The sequence below is a fragment of the Chlamydotis macqueenii genome, chromosome Z (genome assembly GCF_036417535.1).
Source record: "Chlamydotis macqueenii isolate bChlMac1 chromosome Z, bChlMac1.mat, whole genome shotgun sequence".
NCBI classification, from domain to species: domain Eukaryota; kingdom Metazoa; phylum Chordata; class Aves; order Otidiformes; family Otididae; genus Chlamydotis; species Chlamydotis macqueenii.
This window is the reverse complement of record NC_141593.1, coordinates 34,340,269-34,358,953: the sequence shown is the minus strand read 5'-3', so window position 1 is coordinate 34,358,953 and position 18,685 is coordinate 34,340,269. Positions and strand designations below refer to the sequence as shown.

The following is an 18,685-nucleotide window of genomic DNA, read 5'->3' as shown; positions in this document are numbered from 1 at the left end:
ATATATTTATATACATCTACACAGATTTTTAAACATTAAATAATTAACGGATTTTATATGTAGTATATACACAAAGTTGTATTAGTCTACATCTATATGTAAAATTGTCACTGATTTAATAGGCATATGGAGAAAAGGATACTTTTAAATAAGAGTATGTATGGCCTTATGCTTACAAAATACTAATTCAAGAAAAAGAAACTAACCTTTGGGGAGAAAATAACTTTAAAATTAATATTTCTAATAGAGCACATATACATATATAAAATAACATACCTTCCCTTTTTTGTTGTAAACATAGTTAAACGCCTTGTGAACTTACCCACAGATCGGTGTACTTTCATCTGATCCAATTCTTCTTCAAGATTCAACCTACAAGAGAGGAAGTAAAAAAGTAAGAACGACAGAACAACCACCTAGATCCTACTAAAACTGTTAAAAAAATTAAACCAAAACCACACCAATATACTACTGAGGAAAAAGTTGTCAACACCCAGGAATTAGTTCTAATTTGACAAGACTTAGCATACTTCAAACATAAAGAGTCATTTCTACAACAGCTGATTAAAATTTATGAATTTGAATTTACAAAACTCAGTTATAATGTCAGTTGTAACACACACTAAGGAGTTTTAGTCGGTCCTTTTTAGGTAAGGAAATGCCTGAGATGAAAAGGAGACCGGTAGGAGGCGAATCCTGTTAAGTGGGGAAGAAGTATTCCACCCCAGGGGAAACCACCAGCGAACCTTGTACAGATATACCTTACCATTCCTCTTTTTCCAGTGACTATTTGAGAAACTTATTAAGAAAATCTCTCCTCCCCTTTTCCCGTCCTGATCTACTACTGTAGATACTACTATAGATCTACTACTGCTATATTACTACTGGAGTTTACGCTATAATATCTACCAGCTAAGGTCTGTACATCAAAATATCTGAATTACTGTTTTTCATTTTATTAAAATTACATACAAATAAAGTTGCCAGGATACTAATGGTAAAGTTTCAAAGTCAAATTGGGAAAATTAGAATGAAAGATATTAACTTAAATGGTCCATTTATACTCGTGTTTTCTGACACAATCTTTAATTATACAGTTGCATACTACTTTAGCAATAAGATCCCCATCTATTCTAGCCTAGGATCCTACAGCACACAGAACAGAGGACAGTCATTTAATATGCAGATTTTGCTCAAAATATAACCTCATATCCTATACAAATACACATTATTCTAGCTTGGTTCTAAAGGTTGGATTGCTGATTTCCTCAAAGCCTTTTCTGCTGTACTCTGAACAGCAGAATCTAACTGCTTCACAGGAAATTTATACTTTACAAAATCCATCTGAGATAAGGCACAAAGAAAATCAGGACAAAATATCTGCTAACTTAAGGAAAGGGTTTAAAAAATGGTCTTTCAGTACACACAGTATTTTAAAGCACATTATATGTTTAATGCACCTCTGACTCACCTGTAATTGTAATACTGCAATTCACATCCCACTGTGTCACATGAAGTACAATGAAAATGAGAAATGTGAAAAGTTAAAGTTGCTTTGCATGACACACAAGACTCCAGCTATTTTCAGGATCACTTAGCTGCCTTCACAGGTTGACTTTCTTTGCTCTTCTTTTATTCCCCACGCCTCAATCATCATCAATTTCTATAACACAGACTACAGTGACCTTTACCTCCACACTGTCCTAACTCCTCATAACATGTTTACTTTTTGCACTGAATGGCAAAACGTTTCCTCAAAAAAAAAAGTCTGTTTACAGAATTAAAGAGTGCATTCAACATTAAATGAATAAAAGGGAGTGAATTAAAGACATTTTAGAATCCTTCCTGCTTGAACCTCTATCTTCTGAACATGTTATTTTTCAACTTCAAAAAGATTATTTCAATGAACACACATTTACATGCATATATACATACATACTGCCTCCCTACGCACTAAGTGATAAGCATACAATAATTGTACAGGATTTTAAAAAATAGTTAACTTTTACATAAAGTTTTTTTTTTGGTGATGAAAAACATGCAGAAGTAAATACACGATATGAAATAAGTAAAGGGGTAGGTTTATATTCTAAATATCTGAAGCACTTCCAAATAAATTCACTTGTCTGTGGAATAGTCTCCAACTGAAGTTACAATATATGGAAGTGGAAATATTTCAGACAAGCCTAGACAAGAAATTACAATGTGTAATACAAGATTCAACCCATACAAGTCAACGACTGGCTTGCACAAATGCTAGAAAGGCCATCTGGGTTAGACCAGTACTGGGTCCATCCATCATCAGTGCTCTGTCTCCAGCAGAGACAAAAGCAGATGCTACTCAGGAGAGAGCACAAGCCCAACAGTTTCTGCAGTCTGATTCCAATTTTCCATCCTGAAAGTGGCATGTAAGCACTACCCTTTGTTTCCTTTGCTTTAACTGGTTCCCTGTTGCTAAAAGGACCTTTCCTCCAATCCCGCAGGAATGGAATTTCTTTATAACCTTTCATGTGGAGCTTTGTCAAAGGCAATTGGAAAATACAGACCAGATTATACCCACATGGTTACTATCACCCTTCTGCAATTCCAGCAGGTTAATGAAGCAGGATTTCCCTTTACAGGAGTCACACTGATACATCCCAAACAAAACTGCGTGGATCAGTGCTCAATGAGCTCTCTTTTTTTTTTTTCTTTTTTCCCCTCTTTTTCCTAAAGACAGACTGCCATTTTCCCAGGTATAGAAGCAGTTGGGCTCACTGGTCGGCAGCTCCCTCTGGAGCCCATTTTGTAGATGGGCAGTTGGCAACGTGCCAGTCAACTGGCACTGTGGCTGTTTACGACCAGGTTACAGTTCAGTAACTTCGTAATTCAGTTCCTTCACACCCCTCAGGGTGCGAAGATACTAACATAAAGATATTAACAATTTATCTACTTGACCTCATAACTGGTGTAGGTACTTCAAATAGATCTAACTCTTTTGATCTATCTGCTGCAAAGAATACGTCAGTTGTTGGCGTCTTCTAAGTATCTTCAGTAGGGAAGACCAATGCAAAGATCCCCTGAGCTGTTCCTTTATGACCCTGTAAATCCAGTGTATCCTTCTACACCGTTATCATTAAGCCAACCTATAAATTTCCTAACTGGCTTCTTTTTCACTTTATTTAAGTAAAATTGCACTATTGTAGTTTAAACATTTTTGAAAATCACTCTTCAAGAGCTTTTTTAGCCTTCTCAACTTTCCACTTGCATTTGTCCTGCCATTGTTTATTGGCCTACCTGTTCCCAACAATGCAAGATTAAGTTTTAAATGCTGACATTTTCTCTGCAAGGGCCACCAAAACTTCCCCACTGAGTTTTTATGGAGAACAGTTTAAGACTGTTTTGGGGTGGGGATGGTTTGCATTTTTTTAAATCTAATTTTTAAAATTGTAGCACATACTTCAGATAGGTTTCAGCTACAGTACCTTTCTTAACAGTCTCCAACTGTTAAGAGACTTTCTGTACTGCTTGTTCTACTGTCTGGGAGATTGGAGGTTTTTTGACTAGTTTTTTCATTTTTATGTGGCATCCTTTCTGGACAGTGAATATATCCCCAGACCAACTAATTTGGTCCACTCTTTTCTCCTAACATTTAAATCTAATTCTGTAAAAAGAAAAAAGGCAAAAAAAAAAAAAAAAAGAGGCAAACATCACATGAACCCATCATCATAAAGATGTGGGGCAATACAGGCCTCATCTCTTTTCCTGGGAAAGTTACAGAGCAGATCATCCTGGAAATCATGCCCAGCCACTTAACGGACAAGAAAGAGATTAGAAACAGCTAGCATGGATTTATGAAGGAAAAATTTCCCTTTATAAAGCTCTTCACCTCTGTAAGAAGAAGACAGGCTGTAAGAACAAAGGGAGGGCAGGCAATAGTGTATATCTTGAATTTGGCAACACATTTGAGATAGTCTCCCACCTCCTTATAGCCAAATAGTTGAGATCTGAACTTAGAAGTAGATAAGATGGCTGAAAAATTGTCTGGACTGTTAGGCTCAAAGAGTGATGATCCATGGTGTGAGACTCAAGTAGGAGTTAGCAATTAAAAGCATCCCTCAGGATACCAGAGCCAGTACTGTTTAATGTCTTTATTAACAGCCTTAAACATGGTTTAGAGTGCCTCTCTGCAAATTCACAGATGACAAAAAACTGAGGGGAGCAATAGATACATTCCCTAGAGGGCTAGTTCACTATTCAGAGAGACCTCATAGGCGGAAATAAATGGGCTGATGGGAACTTCATGAAGTTCACCAAGGGCAAATTCCTGCCAGAATAACCCCTCACAACATTCTAGAAGACCAACTGGTTAGAGAGCAGCTCTGCAGAAAAAGTGGTGTCCTTCTGAGCTACAAGTTGAACATTAGCCATAGTTAAACTATTACAGAGAGGCTTTCTCGCTAATGCTTTCTGAACTAAGTTCTGTATACCACTCAAAATAAAATCCAGAACTGTATTTTTCCTTTTGGTTTCTAAGACTGATTATTCTAGAAAAGTTACTTTTTCCATACAAAATTTGCATCCCTACATCTTGCCTTGACAAAGTAATGATGCAGGCTCTATGTGGATAGCTGAAATCTTCCATGATTATAGCCTGTCCTTCGCAACTCATAGAATCTCACTTTGCATTTCTGCATCACTGCCAGCATCCTGATGAAAAGATCAGCAGTACCATCTCTTATTTACTACTTATTTGTTCTTAAAATATAGGATTTCTATACAAAAGCATTACACAGTGCTGTCTTTTTTTTTTGTAATAGCTGTCCAATATTATACTTAAATAATCCTTTTCATACAGCACCACTCACCCAACAGGTAATGCTACTCTGTCAGTCCTGCAAAGCTAGTACCTGGGCTACACTGTACCCCACAGATTAGCCTCCTTCTTCCAGGTCAAATGATCATCCTTGTGTGTGAGGATTGTCATCTGATGCCAAGCAGTCTAGCTCCACATCTTATTTTTTGGGCTTCTAGCACAGAAGTAGTCGTAAATTATTTCCTCATTCTATTGCATCACATGCCAGTCAGCGACTGTTGACAATATTTTAAAACAGCTTTCCTTATCTTTTGTGACCTCCCACTACCAACATGCTCTTCCACCTGTTCTTAGAAAGAGTCCTTTTACTGCAGGAGCATTCTTGGTGCCAGAGGACATTGTTACATCAGCTAGACAACAGGTGCAGTCACTTGTAAGTCTTTACATTTCAAGGCAAAAAACAGAGAAAAAAAAATGCAATGTGAAGAACCACATACAGAAGCAAGTAGCTCTTCCTTCTTTTCTGTTTGTTCCCAAATCAGTAGTAGAATGTGCTCTGACACATTTGAATATTTTTGACATACTACTTACTCTAGCTAGAACGTGTAAAAAAACCCAACCTGTATATGCATTATAACAAAAAATACACATCTAGTTCAGTTCTCTAAAATTCACCACAAAAGTACTACAGCCTGCATATTTTGTTACAATAGTGCAGCTCAGCAAAAAGGAGGAAAGGGTGTAATGTGGTCTTCCTGGAGAGTACAATTCTTTGCAGAGACTGTATGATTGCTGCTTTCCCCAAGAATAAGTAAACATGATCAGTCAGAAGAAGTACCAAGTCAAGAAAGAACTTTCTAAGGAGCAAGAAGAGACTCCAAGGAACTCAAGGTTCCTGAAGAAGTCACAGAAGACTGCTGAAGTACAATGCAACACTGAAAGAAATGACTCAGAGTCAAAGAATATAGCAGGAAAAAGCAGAGGTGTGGGGAGATACTTACTTTCCAGCCTTTCATTTACACCATTATCTCTCCCTCAGTGCCCCATCACACAGATGTGTCAACGTAATTGGTAAGGACTCATTTATCTTCATGAAATTCTGCCTCCCTCTCCAAAAAATATTTCAAGTGGGTCTGAAGATAAAGATCTTTATGTTTTTTTCCTCAAAAGGGGGATTGCTTTTAACAGACTATACGTGCCCCACCAATCTTTGAAATCATCCATGTTCAACTCTTTTACAAAGTGGATCAGGCACGTGAAGAGACCTGTGATCCAGTTGAACAGGTTCTAGTGACATGAGATGCTTCCCTCACTTACTGAGGGTGAAAGAAGGATTGCCTCTGCAATCCTTCAACTCAAAGGATCAAAAATAAGCTCTGTGTGTGGTAATGCAGAATACTAACCTCCTGGAACTCGAGAGTCAGAACAGCAGTGTCAAAGTTCAGATACTGAGAATAAGATTTTCCAATACTATTTTAGCAGAAGAAGCTAATATTCGCCGTAATTATGTTAAGCATATGCTCACTGGATTTACTGCACTGGTTTTTGCATCGTTCCATTTCAATTAACACATCAAACAATGGAAAGAAGAAATGCACCAGGTTTTGATCCTAACTGAAAGGGGTTTTCTCTGTGCGTTGAAAAACTTGTGTTTGATTTAGCAAATGCTGAGCAAAGGGCATCGTGTTTATGTCATCTGAAAAGATCTGAGACATAAACTGAAGCTGAGAGATGGAATCTTTGAAGATATTTCTACAGTGGAAAGGTAGTTTCTGTGTAAGGTGTTTTTAGCTGATTGTAGTCTTGCGGCAGGGATATTCAAAAGAAATCTCTGAACATTAGTACATGCCTCCTCTGTCTTTTGATGGTAGAAATGCTGGAAGTCGAAGACGTTTCAAGAGTAGGCAATTTTGAGGATGATGTATACTTTAGATGCCTTATGTTAATCTGCATTTAACTGTGCTTCTAGTAATTTTTTTTTAGGATTGCTCCATAAATTTCACATTTTACAATTACATACAACTACAAGCTTGACTTAAAACAAAAAAAAAAAAAGAAAAAAACCCAGCATATTTTAAACTTTTTGTTTTTGATATAAAATAATTTTTCTCCTGATAAATCCTGTAGTTGCTAAACAAAGTGAAAGAAATTAGAAGTTTACATTGCAGATTAGTTTAATTATCTCTCCTGTTTCAGATTATAATACTGAGTAACACATGTATTTGAGCATAACGCTTTTCCCAGTAGGGAAATTCAGCAATAAGTGTATTTAGAAACCACAGGAGAAAACAATATACAGAAATTTGGAATCAGTCAACTGTGTGCTTTGTAAAGCAATAACACAGAACATGGAGGATGCTTTCAGTTTACCTCTTCACAAGTCTAACAACAATACATCAGTTGACAAGAAGGATGCTTGCTGGTTCTCTTTTTCATAATATGTATGTTTTTGCTTGAGCAAGTAAATAAAATATATAGCATATAAAATATATAAATCAGCATTTTTTGAGGAAAACTTATTTTCTGCCTTTTTTAAGTTGAAATTTTTAAATTCTATGGTTGTATTTAAGTCTGTGTGTTATTTTCAGTCAGCATTTCAAAAAAAAAATCTCACTACTATGTCTGCTATTATACAATTAAAAAACTTCAACCTTCTAGGCATTTTACAATAAATTGGTTTTATGCTCCATTTGTACAGAGAAGAACTAGAAACTGAAGTCTATTTAGAGATGATACACTTATGAGAGGAGGAATATGATGTACATTAGGTACCAAAGTGCTGCTAAGCAAACCATATGCAACACCAACCAAAGAAAAAACTAAACAAGTAAAGAATGAATAAGGAGAAACTATGCAATCCTGCAGATAAGGTTGATGAACTAGGAGGCAGGGGAAAAAAAAAAAAGAAGAGGAGGCCTATCGAAAAACCTAACTCAGATAACAGAAGTGATTAAGGTTCTAAAGTGAATACATACAGCAACACAGAACTCAAAAGAGAGTCTATTGTAATAATAATAGGAAAACGAGAAACATTTTTGTGGCAAAAAGGGCCTCTGATAGGTCCTTGATTCAAGAACGAATGACAGGATTTGAATACAATGGAAATATGCAGGCCAAGAGGAAAGACAAAGAAATCTGAGTGTGAGTATAAACCGATCACTTCCAGATCATGATAAACTCACATCTTCGCACCTTTCCTCTTGACAAAGTCAGAGACTACTACTGCATTTTAAAATCTATGTCACATCCATGCTGTGTATTCATTCTACTATTTAATTCAACTTTCAAAAAAGGAAGTTCCTAGGATATAATTTAAAACAATAGAGAGATAACAGACATGACCTTTGTGCAAACGTTTATCAAATACTGTGAAGTATTCTGACAAGTTACACAATATTTTTTATTGATATACGGAGTAGGTGAAACCTTGTAGGGCGTTGAAACTACAGAATTCCGTAAATAAGCTCTTATTTATTAAAAAATCAGTGAAAAAAATTAAAAATATAAATAAAAATTAAATTACAAGGTGTTTTAAAAAGAGTAAAAAAAACCTGCTCAGAATTGTCTCTGAACATTTGCATAAAACATCTTTTAGCTGTATACCTGAATAATCTTAGGCAAAAGAGATTCAGTACTAGGAATACCTATCAGCAATCTGGATGAAAAGAAAATAAGTAACTACTCAGTTAAACTTTATTAAGTTTTACTAAACTCAAACTCTAAACTCATAACTGATATAATGGTAATGCTAACACAGTGAGCCACTTCTAAAAGCTTGCAATGTTGAAACTGCAAATATCACTTGGCCTGTATCTCTAGCTGTATTTTTTACACAGGTTCATTTCAGTAAGTTCAGTTTGGTTTTTTTTAAGCTGAAAAGGTGTAAAATGTTTTCAAAACATGGAAAATAACTCTTTTCTGATGGCACTGGGAAAGTCTTTTCAGTTCTGAGTAGTTTATACTCAAGGTTTCTAGCGTCCTAAAGAAGACCGTATAACTGAAAAATGTACCCTGAAAATTTACAGTAACACCCTACCAAATTTGCCAATAATGAAGGTTACATAACTACGAGTAATTTACATGACTGCTACTTCTAATTTTAAGAACAAATCATTAGTCCTATATCTATTAGGAACTGAAAATCTTATTTAAAAATATGTATTCAGCTCTCACACATACTTTTCTGCTCAGGACCAGTTCTTAAAGAGGGAGGAAAAAAAGACTGGCTTTGCAATGTGCTTGAAAGAGTAATAAAACTAATGGACTAAAAAAAAAAAAACCCCAGAATTTATTACTCCTGCCAGAAAAACACCTTGCTCTTATTTACAATCAAATGTTGTACTTTCTAGCAGCTTTGCTAAGTTCAAATGGTAGCCCATCAGTTGGGAAAAATGTGACTTAAACCCACAGAAAGTCTAGACACTGGTGTACTTCTTTTCACCTTTATGCAGAAACTGCCTCATGGCCTTGAGCCTTCTGCACAGAGAAGTTATGCTGCTTGTAGGTATCTCTGGTAGAATTTTACTCTATTTTTTCAACAATACTTTTTCAACAATGAGCATTTTCTTACCTAGTTCCAAAACAAGTTGAAAATCCAAAGAGACCTTCTGACAATATAACCTACTCCAAAATACTTTTAAAGTTTACTCTATTGACAAGAAATAGTTCAGGTCTGCAACAGTCTTAGATGGTCTACATTACATGGTCACAGACCAACTTCCAACTCCTTCCCAGCCAAGGAGAAGTGATTGAGTCCTTGACTTAACTGGAATCAGTACTCTGAATTAGCAGGGATCTACTGGTACTTCCTAGAAGGCTGTCAGTATCTTCTAATACAGCAGGTGAGAAGTAGAATCATGTCTGTTTTCACATCCTGAGAACAACCTCAAAGTGTTTTGTTTACTATCAATAACTTCATGAAAGTCATTCTTCTTCCTTGTAACATATATATACAAAAGCCACCAAAAGGAGTAGGAAAGCACACAGTATCCTGTTCTATGTACCAATGCTTAGCTTCTATCCTCCAATTATGATTGCCAGAGTCTCACTTGGCAATATTAAAACAAGAATGGTAAGAAATTAAGAGAGGTCAAATCTATCCAGCTAATAGTTTATGCTGGTATTGCATACATTTTTAAAGGTACTGACTTTCACCTACCATTATCGTATCTGCTCTTCCCAGTATCAGACAACATTCTGAGTTCTATTTTATGGCAATACAATACTTTTGATTACTCCTCCGTTATCTAGTTTTGTAATACTCACTTATTTGGAATATAAGAAGAGATAGCATAATAAAAACTGAGCTATAGAATCAGTTTTGCCAAAGGAATTACATCTGATTTCTTTTAGATTATAGCTAGGCATCAGCAAGAAATTCTCTGTAACAGTTGCTTACTTATCAAGTTACTAGAATAGGCAAAATGCTCATACCATCTGCATATAAGCAGGGCTTCTGCTAGAACAAAATTTCCTAGTACTCATCATTTTCACTCGTCAGCAGTTCTAAAGATACCATCAGGAGCCCTCACAGAGCCCCAAATCTAAGGTTCACACACACAGGCACACTTGGGTCTCAATGTATTCTAGAAAAGGGATAGCCTGAACTATAGCACAAACTTTCTCTCTGCACTTACCAGTTTAAAGGGCTCCCTCCCTCAAGAGCTGCTGACCTAGGTTAACTACTGCCAGAGGACTCTAGCTAGTCCTCTAGCAAACCACTGCCTCTGGAGTAATACACATCCCATAAGTCAGCCACAGCTCATCAGCAGCTTTCAGCATTCACAGGTAGGGCTAGCAGGAGACTCCTACACTCCTCTGCATACAGATAAAAGGAATTAAGTGAGAAGGCTCATGGCAGTCTAAAATAAACATCCAAACAAACAATAAGAGGTTTTTTTCCATTTGTCCCAGGGAATTTTATCTGGAAAATAAAACCAAGCAGAGAATCTAATTTCTAATAGAGCTGAATACATAAGAAGGAATAACCCACTGAGGAAACCGACTCCTTCCCAAGGATTACAGGTTGTAAGACTGCTGCAGGATGACTCTTTGGAGAAATAAGCAGAACCAGCCACAATCTCCTAATGCATACTGTTGCTGGTGTGGACAGATACCAAGGGGCTAGTCCAGGAGCTGCTGCAGCCACGGAAGCCTTCCTCTGAGTCCAAGAGGTTAACTATCGCCTTTTCAAATATTTTCCTCCAGAGTCACGGAAGATTGTTAAAGACTGGAAAGTCAAATTAAGAAGGAAATCAGACAGAAAAAGACTGCTAAGCAAGCTTTGCATGCTTTTTAATAGGGTCCTTAAAAAGGGACAGTAGTGTTGCTTATTTCTGTAACAAAAAATAAGTAAGTTTTACAGATACCAGGTCAAAGTAGTACCAGGGAATTTTTTTAATCCAAAGCTTAAGCTAAATAGCCTAATAATCCTTGCAAGGAAAATGGGACAGCAGAAGCAGCTGTTTTCTTCCCCTCGGAAAAGAAAGGAGCTTGAGAAGAAAGACACTAAATCAACATAGAAAGGTCTTCTAGTAAGCAAAACTGAATTGTATTTTCTGTTCATGAGTCTTCAAAAGTGTAAAAATTCTACTCTGTAAAATCAGAGCAGAAAGCACGTGCACACTACACATACTTTTGTATAAAGCCCATACAGAAAACATAGGAAGAGGCTGTCATAAATTAGGATGGAGAGTCTGATACTTCATAACGCAAACACATTTTGATTTTCTGCTACTCGAAAATTGTTCAGTGTCATGACAACCAAGCTAGGCAGAAACTTTATCCAACCTTTACAGGTGAAATACTACTCTGACAGAAATCCTTCAATTTGTTCCTACAGCATTATGATTCAAGAATGTTTGCCTGCAGTAGGGGCAAAATATGCTCTTTTTCTGGGTCTGTATATTTATGTGTCAACTGACAGCCTGGGTAGGTAAGAGTAAACCTGGGAGCAGGTGTTTGATCTAGACCAAGCGAGAGTGCAAAAACCATTACATATGTCTGGGGATAATGCTGCCAAAAGAAAAGTAAAGGAAAAAGTACTAGCATTACTTACACTTTGTGAACATTCAAACTATCCAGAATGATTTACTGGAATTCCTTCACAGGAAGAAAATGTTATAGTTTACACAAATAAACTTGTAGTCTTAATTAAGGAAGGAAATGGAATATTTGACTATACAGAGTCATTGAGCTATCTATGTTACTTTGTCCATTCACTTCCCAGAAATACGTCTTTATCATTCTTGTTTCCCAATTCAGTCACTTGTAGGATGGATGAAAATTGCAGGAAGCGATATCGGTTGATGCTAAGTAAAGCCTCCCTGATTTACAACACACATTCAGGAGCAAAAAAGGATAAAAGCAACTCCCCTCACACCAATCCAATGTCTGTTCACATCACAAAAAATTGAACAGTGTCATAGTTGTCAGGAATGAGTTTTATTTCAAATTAATTGTTACTCAAAAACCCAAGATGCACTAGTGACTAAAATAGTTTCAACATGCAGCATAACCTTTAGCTTGCAAAAGGATGGTAAAAACCCGTGTCTAAAATGTTATCTAAGATTGAGTAATCTTGTATTTGTTTTACTGTAGCACAAAACCTACTTGATTGATGAAAAAGTGTTTTAAAAAAATGGTATATTGTGTGAATCATGCTCATTATTTTAATTTGCTTTTTTTCATTTCTTTATAACAAGACCATCAGAACAGCTTCACAAAGATTGTTTACCTGGAGTTAATTCAGAAAGGATTCAAACTGAAGGATCATGCCTGGGGTACCACTGTAATTAAAGTAACTTTTGCAAACCACAGAGGGTGAGGATTCCATTGCACAAATGTCAAGAGACTTTTATTGTTGCACCAGTGGTTTTGACCTTTATATAAACCTCAGACCATCAACATACCAAAGTCTCTATTACGTACAACCTGGTTTTAGTATGAGGCTGGTTTCCAGTAATGCAAAGTAAGTATGCAAATAATTTTCTTAAATTCTTACACTGAAATATTTGACTTTTAGAAAAACTTGGAAGATTTCATGTTTATTCTCACATGACTGTGTTTGGATTCTTCTTAGAACACATATCCTGATTATTTTTTTTTAAATTAGAAAAAGATCCAAAAACATTAAGACAGGCTGAACATTTGTATGTATGCCTCATGCAGCAAAAAAGTGCCAGGCACCTTATCACAAAGATCATGCTGGGCCACCATAAAGGTTCACATAGCTCCACACGAGTTTCTAGAATGCCAAAACCATACAGTTTAGGAAAGAGTTCAGGAGATAGGGCAAGAATACATAAACACTGCTTAACAATTTTCATTGTAAAATATTATTTGCAGTCTTTGAAGGAACTTAATGTCTCTACTTCTTTGCCAAATCCAGTTCCTGAAGCTCCATATGCTGTTAGTAAATATACCCAAACTTGAAAATTTTTCAGTTCCAAAATCAGTACCATTCAAGGAACATGGAAAACTAGCATTGCACGGTAAATTCAGCTGTTGCCAGAAAGCACCAAGCAGTGCTGCCCTTACCAGAATTCCCAGGATGTCCAGAGACAGAAATAGAGAGAAACCTGTATTCATTACTCCCTCATTACTCTCTTACTCTCTTACTATAGCAGCCTGAAGCTTACATTACTAGCTTTCGTGTACTTTGGTGTTACAGATGTAGGTTCATAGGCTTCATACTATGAACATTCAGTACAGTTTAACAAGACACACTTAGTACTTATTTATTTTTATATATGCATATATATCCACAGGCTGATAAATCCGACATTTCCACCTAATGCTGAAGAACGTCTGCCTAGGCAATTGAGAAAAGAAAAAGGCAGCACTCTCACAAGCAGTGTGCTTATGAACAGTACAATATTTCACTTCTATAACAGTCTACAAAAATCACTGTGATTCAACAGCAAGGCAGGCAGTACTTCCGTGCAAGCAATACAAAAGGAAGCTAACTTAGAGTCCCTATCTTTCTCCAGCATCTCTCTGCCATTCTTGTCCCCGACAATGCCTAAATTTTATCATTAATGCAACTTTAATTCTGCCTCTCCCTGCTTGTGTATTATGGAAGAATGTTTAATACCATGACTGCATGTTTTCAGTATGACAAGTCTTATCAGGTATGAGAAGACACTGAAATACTACAGGCTGCTAATGGAGATTTGATACTACTACTTGGCATTTGAACAAATACCCGCAAACAAGAAAAGTCTAATTAAATATGTAAGAACAAAGGAAAACCATCAACACATCTAATTTCACAGAAATCCCCCAAATTTATCTGTTATTCAGAACACAGGAAATTACAAGATCTAGTGGACATAGGTAAGAAAAGTTCTAGAGACAAGCTTAACAATTAAAGATAATTAATCTCATCATCACTGACAGATCACTTTTACTGGAAAACGACAATACATTTGTTTCAGTTAGCTGACACAGCACCTTGCAAAAATGTAACTGGAAGCTTGCTAGAAAAGATAAAATAATTCTCTTCACAAAAGGGGATATGTGAGTTAATTATGCAAAAGCCCTTGAATGACTTTATGTGGCATCTAAAATCCTGACTGTGGTCCTTTAGAAATGTCTTTTAAAAACTGCACCCCGTAGGACAACTGCTGCTGCTGTTTTCTTAGGTTTTAAATTATTTACAGTGGTTTTTGTCAACAACTGCACTGTTTCATGTTCTCACACTTGAGTCTGACCATTTCCACTGAGTAACGTTCAGTTCAGTCAGTGAGGATGCACCTTCGTCAGAAGCCTCTAACACTAGCTGCGGAATCCAGGCTCTGATCATTTTCAGTAGAACGAAAGGTGGCATTTCAGATTTAGCAATCTTTTTATCCATTCAAAACCTTACCAAATACATCATTATTTTAATTATATTTGGCTTTGCCGTATAGAATTACTAATTGCCTAAAAAGTAAACAAGAGCCCTGAGCTATTAGATTTAAGTATTTTGCAGTAAGAAGTCTGCAATGTCCCAGAACTCCTAAAACTGAAGAACAGAATGATTACAGAGACAGTACCTATGTCAGAAGGGCTATTCTCTGTAGGTGACCCCTTTAAACACTGATGCAGGGTGAATGAAAATATTCTATCTAAAAACCTGATAACTATATAAAATTTATATATATGTATATATATATATATGTATCATCTATAAAAATGTATCCATCTATCAATCTGGAAAATGATATGCCTATTTTCATTGAAGATCTTTCAGTTCTTTGCAGCTGTAAGCTGCAGAATCTGAAAGCACTAGTGTTGCACAGCTGAATTAAAAAAAAAAATATCATTTTTTTAAATGTTCCTAGATCTTTCTTTAGCAAGTTTTCAGTAGTTTCATGCAGGGGGAAAAGAAATGATCAAATCTCATGTTTTTCTTAAAACAGAACATGAACATCAATACAATAGCTGCTTCTGTAGCCTACAATAACATGGTACTTAATAGGAAATGACTGCAGCATAACACAGGAGTTGCATACTTCACAGCAAAAATAACCCACATGAGAAGATCACAATGGGACATCCTAGCAGGGCTGTGGAATTGTTTTCACTTGGCTATTAGCATTAATAAATACTTCAAAGAATACTTACGGATTTTTTTCCAACTACTTCTTTTTGTTCTTGTTTGTAATTCTTCAGTGTTGGCATGAATTTAGCTGGTAGCTGCTACAGGATTTCTTAGGACTATGAGTTGTAAGGGCTTAAAAGTTAGACTATTAGCTACTGGTTAAGATCTCAAAGTCAATTTCAATTTTGGACCCTTTGGGTTTTTTTTTTCATTTTTTAATGATAAAGAATTTTAGAAATGAGATTTTATAACTCATAAAATTAAAAATGCAGCTTTCAATCCGCATCTTCTATATTGTGGAATATAATTTGATATTCTTTGTGAAAGAGTAAATAGTGGAGGATAAGTCTTAATAAAGAAGTCAGATAAAACTACTACTAAAACCAGTTTCTATAAAGTCAGAGAATAATTATTCTGTAATGCACTTAGTATAAAGATAAATCTTATTAATAACAAAAAAAAAAAATCCTTTTCCTTCCAGGGATATATTGAGAAATTCAAGAGGAATATACACATAAAGAATTGAGCACACAATGAATAATCACAGTCTATCGATCATCATATTTTACTAATCTCATATGGGATTATAACAATATAGATATTTTCTTCTATATGCACAAATGGCTCAAATTTATACGTCACTAAATCATGGAGAAGATGCAGTCAATGGCTCTGAAACATATTCAATTATTAATTGCAAAGTAATACAACACACACATACTATTCTTTACTAATCAAAAGGTAAAAAAATGGTAGTAATAAGGCCATGCATTCTCCATCAACACTCTCCAAAAAACAACTCTGACATTAGGCATTCTGAACTTCATGAAAACAGAAAACTTCACATATTTTAAAAAAGAGGTGCTTAAATCTAAGTCCTAAACCCTGCATTTGTTAGTGTGTTAGTGTCCGGCTTGAAAGATGCTTAGTGTTTAATCGCTTACATGAAAGGCAAAGCAATCTCTACCTGTGATGAGAACACTTTGTAAAGAAATAACTTGACAAAAGAGGTGGCTAACACAAAGTCTTTCCACCAACTTCATCCAACTTTCCATCCAACTTAGTTCCACCAACTAAATTTAGTATGGACTTCTGTAAGAAAATGAGCTCAGATTTTGAAATACTGACTTACTTCAACAAATTCAAGAGAGCTATTACTAGAGACAGACTTTGAAGGCAGATACAAAAAACACAGGAGTTACATATTCATTCCTTCCTTCCTTAACTAACAATAAGCTACATTGCCCACAAGGAGTAAAAAGCACCTAAAACAACACAAGAATTCACCTTAATGATCATAATGGTGCATTGGCTTCTTACTAAGGACTATGCAGAACTTTAAGAACTCATTTTGACTTTAAAATTGTATGTTTCAAAGAACTCAACTGTTTGCCACAATCTAGTCAAGGTCATTAACCTGCAATGTTCCAGGCATAAGAGGGTTCCCCATAAACACAACTGCACAGGAGCTCTAGAAAAACAGTGCAACCTACAGAGTGTCCACAATACATAAGCAATCTCTCTTTCACGGCTTTGTGTGTATGAGAGGCTTATGTTATTGCTCCTGAGCTACTGCTGCCTCCGGTGCGAGTGTTGATTAGTGATGGAAGGAGAACTACAACTGCAATTACATGTATGGCAAGAAAGTGCTCTTTTGTACATAAAAATAAACAAAAGGAGTACATGTGATAGTTTCTTATGATAGTTTCAAAACAGCAAACAAAGATGTGACAAGAACAGGCAGACAATTGTAACTGGTGGATATAAGAATAGCCCATGCAACACAGCTACTGCCAATATTGTATGTAATAGGCTAAAGCAGCTTATGGGCAACACAAGGACTTACATACTACAAAACAATTTGCTGCTGTTGAAATTCTGTGATAGCAGCCTTCATGGTATCTCCAGAAAATCAGTTTACACTAGGACCCACTGGGAAAACATATTTTCTTTAATGTTGCCAAAAACAAAGTCTGAATAAAAGTTTCTATGATGTCTTGATTCTTAAATTAAAAAAAAAAAAAAAAATCAACTTGACTTAACAGAACATGTTAAATATCAGCAAAGGGCTAATTATACCATACTAACTTCCTTTTGTCTTGTATAAAAGGACATTTTCTTACTTTGCCTGGCTGAGTATAATAGCCTATGAATCATGAGATCAAAGCAGCAAACTGTATGTTTTCTGAAGAGTTTCCTTCACCAAGTTTTACACTTACTACAGCTAAAAGAGCTGTGTGAAGGGATCAGCACTAAACCCAAAGGACAGGCTGTGCACAGCAAGAAAGAGAGCAACTCCCTCGTGCTTTTTGCAGGTCACTACCAAGGACCATGTTAGCAGATCCACACCAGACCCTTAACAGGCAGCTCTGCTGCTACCAGTAATTAGCTTGGACAGCTCTGGCTCCAGGAGTAGCAGCAAGGCTACACCATAATGAGCTCAGCTGGGATTAGCAGGACAGGGCAGGGAACCAAGAGAGCTGAGGCATTCTGCATTGCGTATGTATCAGAGAGATCAAACAAGGATGGCTGGCTAGGTTATCCCCTCACCACCTCATTCCAAAAATGAAGCACGGCAGTGTGTAAAATACAGGCTAATGAAGAGCGACACCTCCAACAGATGAGAGCCACATTAATTAACACAATCCCTAGATCATGGAATACAGTTTCTGTTAGTGCTAGCAAACTTGTAACTTGTCACTGATTTAAGAGGGGAAAAAAAAAAAAAAAAAAGGATATTATGTTTTCCTTTTCTGCTTTTGGTAGAACACAGTTAGTTATCTTGGAATTTTGCAATGAATTCCTCTTACATGGCCTGCAAAGTACTACCTTCAGAAAAAATAGCAGAACATTTCTTACGTAAACAACATTTAAGAAACAAACTCACTTTTCAATCAATAGTTTTTTGTGCTCCCTTTTGAAAAAAGCCAGTTCATTCCACACAGCATCGGAATACTCTTGACAAAGCTGATTGGAGTCTGCATGCTGGTATCTGCTTTTACTACTTTCAATCCTGTTTATGAGTAAAAAGAGGTTATTTGTTTTCAAATATCTATATGTTTTAAGACCACAAGAATAAAAGCATCCTGGCTTTCAGAAAATACAAACCTTAAACTGCAGCATCAACTATATATAAATCTTATACGACGTATACATTCTGTGAGGCATGACACCTTAAATGAGGTATTATAAAAAAAGTTCAGTTACATAGCTTCAGACAGAAATAGGACTACTATGGCACCGTGGTTCTCAACTGAAATGTGGCAGAGCAGTGCCAGTTGCATTCATTCTGCAACATTCTTTAC

At 36.2% G+C, this 18,685-nt stretch overlaps 1 protein-coding gene across 1 annotated transcript in view; it reads right to left on the bottom strand.

Moving 5' to 3' along the window:
• Positions 1–18,685, bottom strand: part of CNTLN (centlein) — a 192,252-nt gene that overhangs the window by 73,933 nt on the left and 99,634 nt on the right. The window contains exons 11-12 of the mRNA XM_086770504.1: positions 18,268–18,393; positions 323–372 (exon numbers count right to left, since the gene is read on the bottom strand). Coding sequence (XP_086626630.1) covers positions 323–372; positions 18,268–18,393 — 176 coding nt within the window. The remainder of the gene's footprint in view (positions 1–322; positions 373–18,267; positions 18,394–18,685) is intronic.